We start from the raw sequence: 18843 nt of genomic DNA on the forward strand, positions 1-18843 counted from the left end.
CCCTAGAACCTGTTTGTCATAAAAGGAGAAAATGTTACTTAAATGACTGTAGGAGCATGAAGGTTGTTGTATTTGTGATACTTGTGGGTTTGATTATGTTGTTGCCCGTTTTGGTTAACTGGGAAATGTTGCCCAGACAAATAAATTGCTTATGCTTAATCAAATGCCTTCACCCCTTAGCGCTGGCCTGATTCCAAGCCTCTGTGTTGTTGCCCCTGCTGCCGCCCAGGTTTGTTGTCATCAGGATATTGTTGACTCGATCACCTTTTTCTGTGCCTGGGTTCCAAATCAGGGTACTAAGATATGCTCTGGTGTTCTTTGTTCCTTAGTTGCATATAAAATTATCAGAATCACAGTTTAGGTGTCTGAGCGCTGCTTAGTATTGCTTAAAACTTAATAAGAAAGAGGGGAGGAGTGCCTCAATTTGTAAGTTTGCACATACAAAAGATACGCAAATTGATAATTATGCCAGTTGTTGGCCTGGCACTAGAATTGTATTTGCATAATGCTGTAATGATAAATTACTGTGTGCCGCTTATTATTGCCTAGGTTTATAAAGAAAAGCTTCCCAACGCCTAGGATTCAACCTGCAACATTCTTTCTGTAATTGACGCAAAGCGTGTGGTTTATAAAGCAAAGTTTTTCCCAGCGGCCTGCGATTCAGCCTTGCAACATTCTTTTCTGTAATTGACCAAAAGAGCATGGATTTTCGGTCCCCCAGTGGATCTGCCTTTTGTCGGCTCCCCACGGATGTATATTATTGCACGCGTTGAAACAGTAGCAGTTATTTTTCTTTCACAATCCTGGCATGGCGGCTCACCTGAAAGCGACAGCTGCAATTGACACCGTCTGCGCCGCGCTGCTCTTTTGCCATCTTCTTCCTTCATTCGTGCTGGGCTGGGTTCCTGCTTCCACATGGCATGTCCCTGGGGACTTTCTTCTGTTTCTCCAGTGCTCGCTGATCACTTCCCCAGCTCAGATGATCTGAACAGTAACAATGTTCAAAGGGGAAAAAAGACGCTGCGAGTAAAGCCACTGAGTAAACAGTGAACCTCCTGTTTGTTTGGGTCCCCATTCAGGGTCCACAAACAGATTGTGTTTTCTCAGAGCATGCTGCTCTTATTTATAAGACCCAGGGGATCCCTGGGTCTTTGATGTGTATATAGTAGTGGGGGCTGGGTTTCAGCCCCCGGCCGGATAGACGACTGTCTGGCCCCGTGGTGGGGGGCAGGTCTTTGAACCTGGGCCCTGCCTGACTGTTGGTTTCCTTGGTGCTTAGCACCTTGCTGTTTGGAGGAAGGGTGGGGTGATTGTTCACACCTCACCCTTCCTCAGCTTTGCGTGGCAGAGACTGTGTGTCTCTGCAGTTAGAGGGAGGAGAGGAGCAGACAGGGGGGGTTGGGCTGCCCCTCTCCTGGCCTGCTGATGGTAACACCAGTTACCCTGCCTCGCCTTGGGTAGCTCTGCGGCATTGCCCAAAAGTATGGGAAAATGGGCGCTTTCACGAGACAGGCCCCTAAAGCCAAACCGCAGACTGCCATATTGCTGATGACGTGGAGCAATGGACAGAGAAGGAAATAATTAATGTGCAAGTCCTGTTGAACAGTATGCAAACCGCTTTGCTTCTGTGAAAAACAAACCGGATGATATCCCTCCGAGCATCCAAACTGGATAAAGAAGCAACGAGAATCACTGAGGCGGAGGGCAGAATCAGCACGGCGGAAGACGACTTGACCACTACAAAGGCAGGACTTACCACAATATTCACTGAACTAAAGCACACAACGGCGAAATGCAATATCTTGGAATACCGGCCCAACCGCAACAACATCCGCATAATTGGCGTCCCCGAAAATACTGTAAATTGCAAATGGAGAACTTTGTCGAAAAGCTGAAACTGGAATTACTGGGAGACGCAACCCTCTCACCGCATTTTGAGGTTGAACAAGAACCTAGAGCCCTTGCAAGCAAACAAAAGCGCAGCTTGCTGCTGTGACCAATAGTGGAGTGAATCTTAAACTACAGGGACTGCGACAAGATATTGCAACACGCCAGGGAGAAAGGCAAAGTGAGGTACGAATCCAGCAGGTTCTACATTTATCTGGACTTCTTAGCATCTGTACAGGACAAACGGAAAATGTTTGTTGGTGTCAACAAGCTCCTGCATGACATCGCTATCACATATAGGAGGCTCTTTTCGGCAAAATAAAGATTTCAACATAAAGGAAAAACCTTTATCTTCACAATCCCGGAAGAAGCAACTAACATCATTGAATCTAACATCCGCCTGCCTAGAAGTGGTGACCACGGCTGTGTCAGCATGAATACTGACACTATTGAACAAGGATGAATGGCGACTAGACTCGATCACACTCATAAATGACCCACTTTCGTTTCACGACTCTTGTGCCTTAGAACTGCACCCCTCATGGTCAATTCTGGGGATCAGAAAGCTGTAACACCAACAAAAAGTCATAGGCGGTAACACCAGGCCCAAGCAACCAAAGCTACCCGCATGCAAGATTGCCGGTGTGCTTATAGTTTGTTATTGTTGTTGGGTATGTTCTGGGCAGACGCTACTGAGTTTGGGTTGCTGGTGAGGGTGAGTTGGATGGTGGCACTACAGAAGGTAACTTTTAACATTACTTGGCGGTTTAGTACAACATTGCTTATTCCAAGGGATAGGTCCTTATGATGATGTTATGTTATTAGTACTTATACAGCACACGTACGCCCAAGGGCATCTTGGTGCTAAACCGGCAAACAGAACTGATTCAGGACCTAGAACAGACTGGTTTTGAGGGAACGACGAAAAGCCAAGTGATCAGAGGTAGCTTGCATGGAAAGGGGAAGAGCATTCCACGCCTTTGCAGCCGAGACTGAAAAGGCACACCAACCTACACGAGACAGACGAAATCGAGGAACAGAAATCATAAAGGCAGACTGAGAGCAGAGAGAATGAGCTGGAACATACAAAGGAAGTTTATCCTGAAGGTATTCTGCCCCAACTTTATAGAAATCACGATGAACGATGCAAAGGGATTTAAAAAGAACACGCTTCTCGACTGAGAGCCAGTGAAGCTGTTGAAGCAAAAGGGTCATATGGGCCCCCAAAGGAGGATGGAGACTAGATCTGGCTGCAGCAATCTGATGAAGATGAAGTCGGTTCATCAAATAGCGCGGTTGACCCAGATAGAGCGAATTGCAGTAGTCAACCGCACTGAGCACAAGAGCAGCTACAACTGGCGCGGCTGAAATTTTGCTGGAATAAACAGAAGTACTTTTCCCAAGATTTTAAGCATAAAAGTGGCCAGCACTACAGACAGCTGCAACCTGATTCTCCATAGACAGAGATGCAGAGATTTTTACCCCTAGATTTCTTATTAAGGAAGGGGGCCCAGGAAACTAGACCAGAATTTGGCCGTGCAGAAAGAAAGAAGATCGGAGGTCCCAACCGCCAGAACCTCTGTCTCCATTCAGTTTAAGCAAGTTCTCTGCCATCCAGGAACCTAGGTCATCAAGGCAACCCGTAAGCCAAGCTGCAGTATCATGCCGAGAGAGATCAAGATGGACCAGAATCTGCGTATCGTCGGCGTAGGAGTAAAACTTGAAGCCATGGGACTGAATAAGGTGGATATGTGGCCTAATATAGATGTTGAATAGAATTGCCGACAGCACAGAGCCCTGTTGTACACCACAGAATAGCATGACAGGTTCGGAACAAAAAGGGGAAGAGACACTGACTGGGAGCTGCTGGTTAGAAAGGCAGAGAACCAGGCCAAAACCTGGCCAGATAGACCAGCTGTCGATAGCCGGATGACCATGGTGGGATTGGTTAACACTTGTTTATATTGGCATAATCAAGGAAGAAAACATTTCTGAACACACAGTGATGCACCCTGATGTAGTAGTGTTAAGGTGAAATATAGAAGGCTTAAGTAACCCGATAAAGGCCAGTAAGGTCCTTGCGCACATAGAACGCCACAGCGGAAATATTATTTTTTTGCAAGAAACGCATGCAGGGACACCAAGTAATCAACCCCTTTGCTAACTTATGGGGGTGCTACACTTCTTTACTTCATATTTGACACAATTGAGGGGCTTCCTGACCATTATCCACAAATACATGCATTTCGCCCTGATTGACTCCAAAGTAGACCCGATGGGCTGCTGCGTGATACTACATGCAATGTCCTTAAACAGGTAGATGCTATTGATAAACTCGTATAGCCCCGACATCAATGATCCTGACTGTCTCAGAGACATCATCAGCATATGCCATGCACACCCAGATGGGTCAAATATTTGGGCCAGCGACATGAACACAATCCTAGACCTAGAACTGGACGGCACAAGGGTAATACAGCTAGAGTGATAACTAAGGCAGACAGCGCTATAATAGCCGATAGAGCTCACTGACATATGCAGAGCATTACACCCAGCAACTCACGCCTACTCATACTACTCGACTGTACATAGCATGTTATTAAAAATGACCCACAGGTAGTCTCAGTCGCGATTCCTCTATAAAGTATTGTCGATAGACATCCCACTCCCTGATGATCCTTAAAATGGCCCTTGCGGTGAGGGATCCTTCACACCGTTGCTTGATATTTAAGCCTCTTACATTGCAGGACCTGATATTCCACTCCTCTCTGCGTGATCGTGTGCAGTTATAGTCAATGAGTTAATGAGTTGTCTGTTGAGGGAGCCTGCGCTGACCTTGCACATGCTGTACATGTTCCAGGCTATGAGAGAATCTTGCACCGATACTGTAATGTAAATGTACCAATTTGAGTGAATTTTGCACAGGCCTTTGTATTCAGTTGCTCTGCCAATGCAGTACTTGTGCATATTTGTGAGGGTGCTTACACTGGCCCTGGAATGCTTTGCCAGCACCTGTTTGCACGGGACATACACTGATCCTACCCATGTTGCATCTGTTTTTAAGGGACGCTTGCCTGGCTCTATTCTTGAAGACCATGTACCCACTTGTGAGGCAAACATGCACTGGCCTATCCACTCTATACCTGTATTTTTAGTGAGGGACGCTTGCATTGACTTTTTTTGTGAGTCAACTTCCACTTGACCATGTCAAGCCCTTGGTTGTACATATAAATGCTGTATCTGTTTGAGATGCAATCTTGCACTAGTCCAATACATGCTGCATGAATACTGGTTTGTTAGTGAAGCTTGGAATGCCCCTATGAATGCTTTACCTGTATGGTCGCCTTGCCCATGCAGTTCCTGATGTATTATGAGGACAGCTTGCATGGTGTATGTTGCACCTGCTTGTTCTGTTTGTGAGGGAATCCTGTGTTGCTTTTACGCACATAGCAACTGTATATGTTGTGTTTGTGAGGAAAGTTTGTATCTCTGGAAACTTTGCAGCACTGCCTCTGGCTAATGGGTGCAGGTAAGGGAATTTGGACCTGTTGCCTCCTATGCTGTACCTGTTTGTTGGGTGATGATAGCTTGCAGTGTTGCTGGTCATGATGTATCTGCCCACAGATTTGAGCTTTCAATGCTGCCCCTGTGTGGTTCCTCTTCTTTGTGTGAGGGGAACTTGCTCTGATACCCATATTGTACCTTTGCTGTATGTCAGTGTTGTTTCCACTTCTGCTGCTTGTGTTGTCTTGTCTTTTCTGTGTGTGAATAAAGTGTGCACTGTTTGTGCCAGTACTGTACCTGTTTAGTGAGTTAAGGAAGCTGTGTGGCACACATTCATAAAACAAAATTAATATCTTTACACCGCGAACAGAGTACTACCGGGAGAGGGGGGCTTTTCTGTCAGTGTTTGAGAAATGGGACACTTCAAAAAAGATTGGGCAAGTAAAATTGATTAAAACTCACAGCTGCACAATAAAGACCCAAAATTGAAAATCTCCACTCATTTTGTGGCGGCCTGGAGGACTGGAGGCAGAGTCGCTGCCCCATTTTCATATGTGACCTTACTGGCAGCCCATTGGCGCTAATCAGCGTTGTCAACAGATTTTTACCAGGTGAATTCCCTACAGCATCAGATTGTGCTTTGGATCGTGTATCAGGGTGGGGATAGGGCTGGCAGGGGCTGCACCACTCCTGGGACTCCCAGGACCCCCCTTGTTAATTTGCATATTCAAGTAACTTTGGGTCTCACCCTAAGTTACTAGGGGAATCCAGACATGGACCCCTTGCTCACTACTCTTAGAGAGGCAAAGCTCCTCCCTACTGATGAGGTCCAACCAGACCGAAACACATGTCTGGGGATGCTGTTGGTACTCTTCTTCAGAGGAGAATTGCCTAGCATTTCGGTGCTGGACTGCCCCAGGGCAGGACAAAGACTGATATGTTTGGGATATTTCTTCTCTGTGAAAGATAGTGAGCTAAAGACTCTGGGCAAGTCTCTCGTAACCAGGACTAATGTCTGGCAGAGGGACTCCCAGGACCCCCCTTGTTAATTAGCATATTCAAGTAACTTTGGGTCTCACCCTAAGTTACTAGGGGAATCCAGGTGTGGTCCCCTTGCTCACTACTCTTAGAGAGGCACAGCTCCTCCCTACTGATGAGGTCCAACCAGACCGAAACACGTGTCTGGGGATGCTGTTGGTACTCTTGTTCAGAGGAGAATTGCCTAGCATTTCGGTGCTGCACTGCCCCAGGGCAGGACAAAGACTGATATGTTTGGGATATTTCTTCTCTGTGAAAGATAGTGAGCTAAAGACTTTGGGCAAGTCTCTCGTAACCAGGACTAATGTCTGGCAGAGGGACTCCCAGGACCCCCCTTGTTAAACTGCCTCAGTGAGGGCAGAGGGTAGGGTGGAGTAAGGGTCTGTTTGTCAGATATTATTATGAACTAGCTGTCTCCGGCCACGTGTTGTTGTGGCTCAGTTTGGTTAAATGGAAAAGAAAGAAAAGAGGAAGCGCGTGTTTCTAATATGTTTCATTTCACAATGTGTGTGGGTAGTTTTTAAGGGCTCTGGCGGTTCTCCAAGTTGAGGCAGTTTAATTTTCCCAGTGGCTCAACACATTCCTTTAGTCTCTCCATTAAATTTCAGAGCCTTGCAATAAGGACACACTTCAGTGATGGTGCCGATGAGAACATGCCGGCTCAAACTATAATCATCAGCTGGGTTGTACTGGAATGCAAGGCGATTGTAATTGCGTGATTGCTAAACATGGAGTCGTGTTTGATGCTGACCTGCTGTTTCTCATTGACATCTTTCAGCCACTCTGAGTCTGTTGCGTTCGAAGCAGATCTGAAGCTGCACAATGCGATCGCCGGACTCGCAACCATGCTGCATGTCGCTTTGCTGCTTCCTCAGCACGTATTTGAGCCAGTGTGTGTTGCTTTTACATCCAACAGATGCCGCTGTTTTTCAGAAAAAGCATGTTTTTACCTGTCACAGGTGTGACATCTATGTATTGTTGGTATATAAAAACATGCGCTTATTCGAATGCAACGCTGTGTCCAAATTTCAAAGCAATCAATGAAGAACTTTCGCAGATTTAAGATTCTGAACAAACGAACATGTACATTTTTATTTATATAGATTCTATTGATATCATAGATCTTCATGATTCTGCCTATTTGGATTGCTAATCCTTCCTGATCTGGTCATAGTTTCCAATCCAGTCTGTATATTCGATATTGTGGGTGTAAGCGAAAGTGATTTACTTTTACATTGTTATGAAAAGGTCTAAAACATGATGGAGAACCTGCAGCTTTTGAACGTGGCGGGCAAAACATGCATGTTAAGTGGTAGGGACACATCTAGGATGAAAGCATTATATGGTCAGGACACAAGGGGTTGTTAGTGGGGGGAAGCAAAACTATTCTTTGCTTGGGGTGTCAACAATCCTTGCACCAGCACCGTGTGCATGCAGAAAGCCACTAGTGCAAAGAAGTGGGTCCGATGCACTAAGAGTGCAAAGTCACTGTGCACACTCACTCCCGTAGCTAACATACTTCTTGTCCCAAAAGCCCATCTTCCACCGGTGACGGTTTGGTGGTTGTGGAAGAAAACAGATCCCATTTATGTCGGGACAGTACGTGCACCTGATGTGACCAAGGATAATGTCTGCGCTTTTGTCCTCTCTCTATCTTGCCAGGTTGGAGAAGGAAATTTACAAGCAGAAGGAAGCCAAAAACTGTTTTGTCATGTTGCAGAAGGTGAGCCCCCCAATCCAGGAACGCCTTCCTTGAGCTCTGTGTCTCTCCACCAGTTTCCCTCTCTCTTCTGCCCTTCTCCATCTCCTCTTGGTACCTTGGTAACATGTCTCTCTTCTTGTTCTCTTTTTCTCCCTACATCAATGCAGGACTTGGACAGTAAGAACCTGTACTGCCTGGAGCTGGAGTGGAAGGTTGACTCTCTCAAACAAGAGATAGACACCATGAACAAATTGCACAAGCAGGTATGGGTGCTACACATTAGGACTCCCGTGTGCTGTTTGGCGCCACCCTGCCAAGTGTGTCCAGGTGATCCCATGTCCCAGGGCCTGAACATTTCCAGTCCTGGGTCTTCACTTCATTTATAAATGCACTTAATTTATAAAAGAAATTCAGGATGTTGAAGCCATATTTAACTTCAGATTCACACTTGATGCAAATGATTTGTAAAAGAAAAGGCCAGAATTGAAAAGTGGCATGGTTCATGTGATCATCCTGCCTCTTCTTCCACCCACTACCCCACTCCACTGTCTTTCACCAGCAGCTCAGGTGCCATGCACAGGGCAAGGCATTGCTAAAACCATGGAAGGTCCATCGCCACACTGTGCCGCACTTGCACACACTCTCAACAAACCCTGGTTCTTTGGGATGTCTTCCTGGTCTAGCGTCTCGTGGATGGTCTTGCATTGTCAGTGACCTTCGCCATGGTTTTCCTCAGGGGTGCCACTGCACATACATCTTCACAGTCGCTACTTTCTGTGCCATGGTACAAATGATGCAGGGGGCATGCCTGAAACACCATGCACTCTATTATTTGGCCTGTATTGGGTTGAGCATGTACTTTGCTCAGTGTATCATACTGTGCACACTGGAGTATCTGACTGTGATGATGGACATGCTTGCGTGCCTGTCTATGATATCAATGTAACGCAGTGGGAATGTCTAGTGCTCCTGCATCCGCTTCCCCTTCATGAAGACTCCTTCTCTGCACTGCAGGGAGGGAGGTGGGGGCTTTTTTGCACACTGCAATATGATTACTTTATTACTTTAAAAAGTAAGTTTGGGTACACGAACAGCACCATGCCCACACTCCACTCACATGTCCCTTTCCTCCACTCAAGGAGAATGAACGCTTTGGGTAAAGTCACACAGGTACTGCTGATGAAAATCTTTTGTTTCAACACACCCTGGGTTTCCTCTTGTGCGTCAGAGTACCAGCTATAAGAGATTCCAGAGGACCATGTTTACAAGTTGCCAGATGACCAGCTTCAGGATTTGCCAGATGATCAGCTTTGCGAGTTGCCAGATAATCAGCTTGAAGAGATGATAGGCCTAAAGCAGCCAGCTTCACAATGCTTATCCGCCCAATCAACTCTTTCAGTGACTTTGAGCTCTACTTTCCTGTCCTGATTTTGCACCTTGCAATTCTCTTTTCAGTGAAGGTGTTGATGATGAGGTTTTTTCCAATGTACTGATGTTTTCAGTGCTATCGTCCTCAGACTTTCTGTGGCTTTGTTGAGTGGAAGCAGGAGGGTGAGAGACCCTGTTTAGGCCAACTTCTTGGTCCCTGAAAAGCCTTTCTAATCAAAGTTGTACACACAGAGTCAAGAGATGTCTAATTCCGACTCCTACTGTACTGCATGTACATGTCTAGTACTGGAGCATGCCCATAGGTTACAAATAAGGCATAACACTACAGTCCTTTCTGAGGTGCCCTCATAACTATACACCAGGAGTTCACTCAAGGTGTCCCACTTATGAACTCAGTGGTCCAGCCCCCAGTGCGCCCAAAGCTTAAGTCCACAGTTGGTTATGGTTCTGAAAATGTGTGACATCAGTGTAAGCCACACAGAATTCACAAGGCCGAGCCATTTGGAGCAGAAGTTCCCAAGAACTGGTACCAAAGTTCCAGACATCTCACAGATGTGTACCATGGATTCTGCACGATTGAGTCCAATCATCTAAGCACCAAGTCTATATCAGAGCTTTTTAATTGATCAGATTGTGGACCTGTCAATTATCCAATCACGCAAGGTTTGGAAACTAGATTCTGTGAAGGCATCATGAAGCAAGAAAGAGACAACAGACTTAAAGTTCAAACAAAGGATATTTATTAAATTAAATGGTGCATTGGTTGTAGGCCCAACTTGCCCTATGCTAAGGTGGGATTTCCCTATCTGAATGGAACTAAGGAAAGTCTTGAGTCAAAGAGTTCAACTTAACAGTCCGTCTGTGTCCAAAACCTATTCTTGCTCTCACAACTTGAACAAACAAATGTGTAGCAACATCAAAGTCAAAATAAACAGTGTTCGCCCTAAAGTTCTGAGCTTCCTCCAGTTCACAGCTTTCTCTCAGCCCCTCTTCCCCAAGCACAAGTAAGTTTAATGAAAAAGAGTCTTGAAGTATACCTTTCTCTAGTTCAAAATAAATGTAATTCAAAGTTACTGCTGGGGTTTCCTTCCCCAAGTTTCAAACACAACAATCCAAACAACAGATGGGTCTTATAATCTCAATCCCAAGACAACAACAATATGATTCAGAGTCACTCCTGGGTTTCCGTTCTCCAAGGTTCAAACATAACAATCCAAAGACAAGAAGGAGGCTTGAGATTCTAATCCCAAGACAACATAGATAAACTTGCCAGGCCTCAGGATTCCCTTCCCCAAGGATTCAATGTCTCACACAGGTTCATTGACACTTAGTCCTCTGTGTAAAATTACTTCCCTTTGCCTCCCTTTATTGTTTCTGGGGTAAGTGTGTGCTCTTTGAGCTTTTCCGGTTTCTCTTTAGCTGCCCTGTGGCTCTGTCAACATGTGTCATACACCCCTTTCCAAATGGCAGAATATTCAGTTGCAGTTCATATTTTTAATGCAGTCTTTTAATGTATTTTTATGCTGCTTAGTTCTATTCAGTTTCAAGATTTTGGATCTGTTCTTTTTGCAACACACATTGAGCATTTGTCGCTGCACTTGTTTGTTTCACAGTTAAATTTCATTTTTCAGTACAATATTCAATTATGATTTCACTTCTTAGTTTCATATGTAACAGGCATTCAGCCTTCAGCGTCTTACTGTTGTTTTTAATCCTAAAGTTCTTTTTGAATTCGGTATTCAATAGGCAATCAATTCCTTCATATTTCCTTCTAGTTCGGTATTCAATAGGCGTTGGTTTCTGCACTTTTATTCTATTGCTGAACACTTTTGAAAGCGTTCCTGCAAGGCTTGCAACCACTTCAGCAAACTTTAATTGATTCACAAAGGAAGAATTCACAACGTTCTGAGGCTTTAAAATACGTGCTTGTTCCTTTAACAGGGCACGCGATCACTCTGCTACATTCTATCAGTTTCAGCTTCATAGACAATAGCACTTCCTTTGCGTTTACAGTACCACCGGGTTTCTCGTTCTGAAAAACTCACCAGCTCTATTTGAAGTCTTCTTTTGCATTGTTTAGGCCACAAACTGGACGGCTTCAGCACGGGGGATTCACTGTGCCCGTCAGACACTACGGTGCTTTTGCAGCACCACGGGAAAACGAGCAGAGTCCTTCTTGGAACGAAGGACGACCCCATATCTGGTCTTCTTCCCTTTCCTCACCTCTGCGCCACGGAGCTCCTGCTCCCACTTCACATTCACCCAGACTTTCAGCTGCTCCAGTCCTCAGGATGTTTCTACGACTGCAGCACGGCTTCCATCTACTCCCATCAACGTCTCTCTTTCCTCTCCTGCACACACCCCTTTTATACACCTGAGCTTTGTAAAGGGATTGCAGGTGTGTGTTCTTTTTATTAATTGCCTTTTTATTAATTGCCTGACCATAGCTTGTTAGCAAGACATGCCTGATCTTTACAATGGTACTCTTCTGAGGCCTTCTTCCTCTTCTTAGTACCAAAGTGGTGCGTGTTGGTGTGCATAGCTCCTAGCTGCCTCTTCCTCGTCCCAGTACTGTCAAAAATCATATGTGGCAAAATGTGAGGGGCTGATTTAGAATAGGCCATAAAGGTCAGGTGAGGGTTGGATTTAGGAACTATGGGAAAAGGGGAATACCATGTCTTGCCCAAGGGGTCCCCAGTCCCAATCCTCAAGGACCCTCCACCCAAGTGATCCTCCCTCGCTTCTCCGCCCCCACGTCAGGATCCAAAAGCGATTGCCTTTCCCTGGTCACCTGCACATAGGATCCAGGGGAAGAAAGATACCCTTGGGTTTCTCAAAATTCCCTGTCTTGGGGTAAGACATAACACTCTCATCAATTTTTGAAGATAAATGATCCTGTAGTTCGCCGTTCATATTTGCTTATCGCTTGATGAGCTTTGCACCCTGAAATCAACTGCACTGAGAATGGGTGTGTGTGGCTGGCTAACATACCCCGCAACAGACATTGGGAGGAGGCGAGAGTTGGTGTGCAGCTGCATACTGGGACCTTCAGTTCTCTCCTCCCACCTGTCGCCTCACCCTGGCATGGTGCAGTTCATTGTGGTGTTTCTTGGAAACTGTGCAGCCTAGGGCCTTGAAACATGGTTTTCGATAGGGACCTCGAGTTTTGTTCCTCATGTCGAGACCAGTCATTCTACGACCACATTGATGTTTTGCCGATTTCAGCCAACCGTCTTGTGTGTCAAGGTGCTGAAATCCGGAGAAAGGGCTGGGGTGTCCAAATGTCATGTAGCCAGTAATGCCCTCGTGTTCCTAATAGGTAACTATGCAAAATGTGGTGCCGGTTGGTGAAACGGTGTGGAATTGTATAAGGAACAATGCTTTGCCAAGCCACAAACCCACAAATTTTTACTTGCACTGAAATCTGGGGAAAGGGTGGAGAAGTCCAAATGTCATGTAGCCAGTAATGTTGTGAGGGTCCTAACAGGTAACTATGCAATATTTATCACAGACAGGTAAAATGGTGTGCAATTGTATAAGGAACAATGCTTCACCAAGCCACAAACAAATTTTGACTTGTGTTGAAATCTGGGGAGCATGGTGGGGTGTCCAAATGTCATGTAGCCAGTATTGTCCAAAGGGTTTTAAAAGGTAACTCCTTTCTGCCTTCGAATGGCGCCCATACTAACAAATGGATCTCAGACTATAGCACACAGAAGTTCCCTAATGAGGGTGAAAAGGGTATGTGCTTCTGTCATCATCCGTGAGAGCTGTCTGTCTTGGGTTAATAAAGTTACGTGTAAAATAGCATAGGTGTGGGAGCCCTATACTGAGAACGAACATTGGTTAAATACCCTGTTCTATGGAATTTATTCTACTCAGGAAGGTCTAAAACCACGTTTTAGATTACTGCACCCTTCATGGAGGAGAAATATCTGTTTGCATATCTGTCTGGTCCCACCCACAAGAGCAGTCCAGCACCCAAATCCCATAGATCATCTAAGAAAAAAAGTCTGATGGTGCGACTGGTTTGTGCAACGCCACTGAATAACGTCGGCGACTTGGGCGAATGCCAACAATATTCCTGATTTTGTTGCTAGTAGACAGTACCTAGGGTGGTTATTTCAGGACATCATTCGGGTTCTAGAATTCCAGGAATGATGAATATCAGGGGGGATATTCTCGTCTTTGCACATTCCACTCAGTGGTCAAGAAGTAGTAGAACTATATTCCCTGCTGGCCTGCCCCATGCTCCCCACAAACCTCACAGCCACGCCCCTCCCACGCACAATACAAACCCACAAGTAAATGCATCTGCTGTTTAAGGGAACGTTCAGTGCAGTGAACTGAAGTGCAAGTTTCAATTGCTTCCTACACGGTTTCTTTTTCAAATAAAAGTATAGGAACAGTAAAACTTAATTTAAAAAAGTAGAGGAGCAGCGTTCCCAACCACTCCCGCCCACTTTGACCACTGGTTCAACCTCAATACACCACGCGCACCTGCCATGAATATTCAGGTGATTACAAGTACAAAGCCTCACTGAACCTGAAGAAGAGTGTATTTTACAAGAAGCAGTTCATGTTTTTTCAAGGCACTCCACAGAGCCGTGTATCCAACATAAATTCTGCTACTCTGCTGCACAATCAAGCCACAGGGGCCTCCTCGGCCACCCATCCTCCACATTTGTCGTCTTGGTGGCTGGGTTATGGCACAGCAACATCTTCCTTAAATCGGGACATTACACGTGCGCTGTGCAGAGCGCAAGTTACAGGCTGTCGTCGCTCGTAGGGGCATTCAGTCATCTCAGCCTTTTCCAATGGTCAGAAACAGTCTTTTCAATTTGTTGCCTTTTTTACAAAAAGCAGGTGGATTCCATAGGAAATCATTGTAAACTCTGCCTGCCATGCGTTCATGGCAGGCAGCGTTTACTCTATTTGCCCTGCAGAGTGCAAAAAAGAGGTGTAGAGAGACTTCTGGTTTCTCTTTACACTTTACATTTGCGCTCCGAAGTGTAAATGATGAAAAATGCCCAGATGGGACATGTTTACATGCAAACATCATAAGTAGTCCCCTCGTGTTTCAGCTCTTCCGTAGCTGCCTGTCCCACCTTAGACTATTTGTCCCTGCTGCAGTCAGCCGGGCCCCCCAAACATGTTGAAATGGGCCCTGACATATCTTCAGCAGGCCCTGCCCTAGCTGCATTGTTCTTGGCTGCAGCAGTCCGCATTTCCTCCCTCGTGGCAAGCCGCCATCACAGCCTGCAACAGGGACAGGAAACTGGTGTGCGGTGAAAGGCGCAAGCAGCACCGTGCCCGCAGCCATCTCCGCACTCCTCAAGCTCCACTGTCCTCCTTCCAGCATCTCAAGCAGCACAACATATATATTGCCTCAATCCGCCAAAGCACATATAGGTGATTTAGTTTGCATTTTGTACCACGAAAAAACCTACTAAGTCCCACCCCCTTAAAAGGGAAAGCTATTTTCTTTAAGACCTTTGCCAGTGTAAAAAATATTTGTATTTTGTATTGTATTTGGGATTTATATAGCGCCTTAAGCCAAAGAGCTGTACATAGAATCATAAAAACAGTACAATAAAATGAGAAGTGCAAGTAACAATATAAGAGCAACCAGCACGGTGTGTCAGATTGGAGAAAATAGCTCTTCAATGAAACATAAAATGCAGAATATGAAGAAATAGAGCGGAGAGAAAGTGGGAGAGTATTCCAATGCAAAGGCGCCACCAAGGTAAAAGCGCAAAAACGAGACAGAGCACAAGTTGGATGAGGAACTGAAAGAAGAACTTGACAATGGGTGCGGCGAGATCGAGAGGTAGTATAGAACGATACAAGAGAAGAAAGATAGACAGGCGCAAGGCCGTAAAGAGCTTTAAAGACAAGACAGAGGACATTACATTTAAGTGGAGAATGAAATGAGAGCCAGCCAAGGGCAGAGAGAGAGAGGAAGTGATAGAAGATAGAGAAGTCGAATGGAGGCATGGAAAACAGACTTCAACGGTGCGCGCCAATAAACAGGAAGGCCAAACAAAGAAACAGAGCAATAAACGAGCTGTGAAAAGATGAATGAAGACATTAATTACTATTGCTTAGAAAACTTTATGCAGTGTCCGTGCTACTGCAAGAGTGCATGTGTATATTAATGCATGATAGTATATTTATCGACTTTCTGGTTTGCAAATTGCCCATCGCGTATTGTACCTACAGACATGCATGTCAGTGCTTTGCATTTGTTGACTTCCACATTGCTGCTGGTGAGAATTCTGGTGTACCAGTCTGTGATGTGTATACTTGCTGGTTCACACATCGCTGATTGTGCGTTGGTGTTGGCTATGTGTGTCTCTGGAAATGTACTTCCGGATGTTTATATTTCTGATTGTGTTTTTCCTTCAATCACTTTGCATCCTATTTTTGCCATGACGGGATCTGCATTGGTATATATGATCTATTATCTGGTCTCTCCCTTCTCCCACCACCGATGCGCAGGAGCTGTATGATGTGCAGATGTCCATTTGCAGCCAGCGGTTTGATTCTAATGTTGGGTCTACAGCACAGCTGGATCTGGCTTCCTCACTTCGGGAGATCCGCAGTCAGTTTGAGCTCATCGGGGAGAAGATCCAACAGGAAACCAAAGAGTGGCACACTAAGGTACCGGCTGGCCCGAGCGAGGGCGGGGGGAGTGGGGCGCAGAAGTGGCTAGAGGCCTGGAGTGGAGGGTGCTGCTCAGAGAAGCACTGATGTGCTTGGGTGGAGAGTCAGGAACGGGAAGGGCTGAGGGGACTATGGCTACTAGGTGAGGCACTGGTGGGGTTCTGTGACATAAACACCTGATCCGTGGAGACACATGCCAAAGATGGTATCATTCACCCAGAGGGGGAGTCGGATAGTGTCAGCATTATCCATCAGTATTGGCTGAAGCAGGTGTTTATTAGATTTCTGAAGCACAGAAGGTGCAATATAAGGGCTCATATTTGCCGAATTGATGATCAATACTAAACACCATCAATCATGTTGGTGACCTAGACCGAACAACTCGTGCACAAAATAGTGCTCGTGAGCGGTGTTCCATGGATGGTCAACTGTAGGCAAAGGCCCAGGCATGAAATCCCTGGAACTATCCTTCTTCTTCCATGTATCACACTCACACCTTACCAATGACTGGAAAGCGTGTCCAACATAGTGGAAAAAGCCTAAATCCATCACCCCTTCTACTGAGTGTAGCCTTGATACTCAACATTAGCAAGCATTTTATAGAAGAAGAGGTTCCCTTAGGTCCGTTGATGCTGGCAAGATAGTGAACATCCCCAAAACCTGCAGGACCTACTTCAAGAAGTGTGGCAAGCACAAGACACATGGATGCGTTGTATGCACTCGGAAAGAGACAATATGATCGTGAGCAGGCAGACCAAACCAATTCTTCGACATCTTTTATTGTGAGCTGCAATAAAATAGTTAAACAAAAACCAACTTAAAACAAATTAGCAAGCTTTTTATAGAAGAAGAAGTCCTCTTAGGTCTGATGATGCTGGCAAAATGGTGAACGTCCCCAAAACTCGCAGGACCTCCCACAGGAACTGTGGCAAGCACCAGACACACAAAGTAACTCAGCACAAGAAGGAAAGGATTATTTGTATGCACAGGAAAAGAGATGATATGATCTTTTTTCAATTTGTTTTTATTTTCACAACAGCAAATAATAACAAAATATGGTATTAATCGTTAAATCATGCTCCTACTCAATCAACGTCAAAACATACTAAGCAGTTAATCATAAACTACCACTAAATACCCTATACAAGAGAAAGAATAGAAGTGTAAGAAGGGGAGAGAAGAAGAAGAAGAAAAGGAGGAAAGGAAAAAGAAAGAAAACATCGAAGCCAGAGACAGAAAAATCACAAATGTTATAACCATGCAGCAGATACGATCGTAAGCAGAGTGGTTATGGCGGCTAGACTACACAAATTGTTCACAAGAGGGTGAAGACCACAAAAAAGATTGTGCTAAAATTAGAGTGTGTCAAGTCAAACCTCAGGTCCAAGAGGATGTTGGCAAACAAAAGATGCAAACAATTTGAATTGGGAGGAGATATGAAGAGAAAGGGCTGGGTCAACCATTTCTAAGTCATCTTTTATTGTGAGCTCCAGTAAAATAGTTAAACAAAATAAAAATATACAAAAATTAGCAAGCAATGACACAGAATAAAGTCATGGTTTGAATAATCATTGTGTCCAGGCACTGCAATCAGTTGATAGGAATGTCAACGTTATGCTCCACTACTCACATTATAGAGCAGCTGCTGCTCTCGGAAATCAGATATTGCCATTGAAAGCCTTTGGCCATTGCCCAGTACTGCAATCAAACCACTGCAGACTCACAGCTCGAACACCATTGCCAGTACTGCCATAATCTGCCCAGGTACTTACATGATTGGCCAGATCACTGCCATCCAGTGCCCAGGTGCTCACATGATTGGCCAGGTACTACCATCAAAGGCACCAGCATTCACTCCATGCCATTGCCATACCATGGCCATTCCGAATGTATGTGCTCCGCCATAATGGGGTCACAAGAAGAGTGTGGGGCGTGGATAATAGATGGAAAAGGGGAAACACATCGTGCATTTGCAATCTAACTTCAAAGGAGGTTGTTGACATCCAGCACCATGCACAGCCTGAAATAAAAAATAAATCAGTGTGAGAAGTCTCTTTGAAAAATTGTACATGTTAACGCACGTTTGGCAGAACAATATAGGAATTAAATAACACGTTACGCAGGGATTTGGGGAATGTTTTTGACATGTATTGATTGACAAATGGTGCATTTTAAAGCACACTGAGCCAATATTATAGCTACAACTAAATAGAATTGAAACAACTTTGCAATAAGTATGCAGTGTTTTAACTGAATGGGCAACTTATTCTTCTTTCAATAATGTCATTTGGGATGGGCGGGGGCGCAGTGATTTGCATTATATTGCCCTGACCTGTATAACAGTGGTAATTATTAAAACCACACTGCAGAACTGAAAATCCCTGACGCACTTAGGTAATTTGTCATTAAATAGTAAATGGCAGCTGTGGGATGAAACTGTACGGGGTAGGGGCTTAATGATGATGCATGGAAGGGTGGACAATGAAAGCACCAATAAGAGAGAGAGCAGAATAGCATTGTATTGGCTCAGTGGAAGTCAATCAAGAAAGCAACTGCATTATCTGGACACAGAAGAAGGGCAGGCTAAGGGGTCATTGAATTACCAATGTAAGTTTTGCATTTGTTAAAATTGGGTTATCAGAGCGACTTCATTTTCA

The 18843-nt window shown here is 45.0% G+C and overlaps 1 protein-coding gene across 13 annotated transcripts in view; it reads left to right on the forward strand.

The window, feature by feature from the left end:
- LOC138582484 (uncharacterized) overlaps positions 1 to 18843 on the forward strand; it is a 451229-nt gene that overhangs the window by 25320 nt on the left and 407066 nt on the right. For all 13 annotated transcript variants that reach the window (XM_069653811.1, XM_069653815.1, XM_069653819.1 and 10 more), the window contains exons 2-4: positions 8092 to 8152; positions 8299 to 8394; positions 16022 to 16183. In XM_069653811.1, coding sequence (XP_069509912.1) covers positions 8092 to 8152; positions 8299 to 8394; positions 16022 to 16183 — 319 coding nt within the window. The remainder of the gene's footprint in view (positions 1 to 8091; positions 8153 to 8298; positions 8395 to 16021; positions 16184 to 18843) is intronic.

Source organism: Ambystoma mexicanum, chromosome 3q, assembly GCF_040938575.1.
Source record: "Ambystoma mexicanum isolate Mex_15411 chromosome 3q, UKY_AmexF1_1, whole genome shotgun sequence".
NCBI lineage: Eukaryota > Metazoa > Chordata > Amphibia > Caudata > Ambystomatidae > Ambystoma > Ambystoma mexicanum.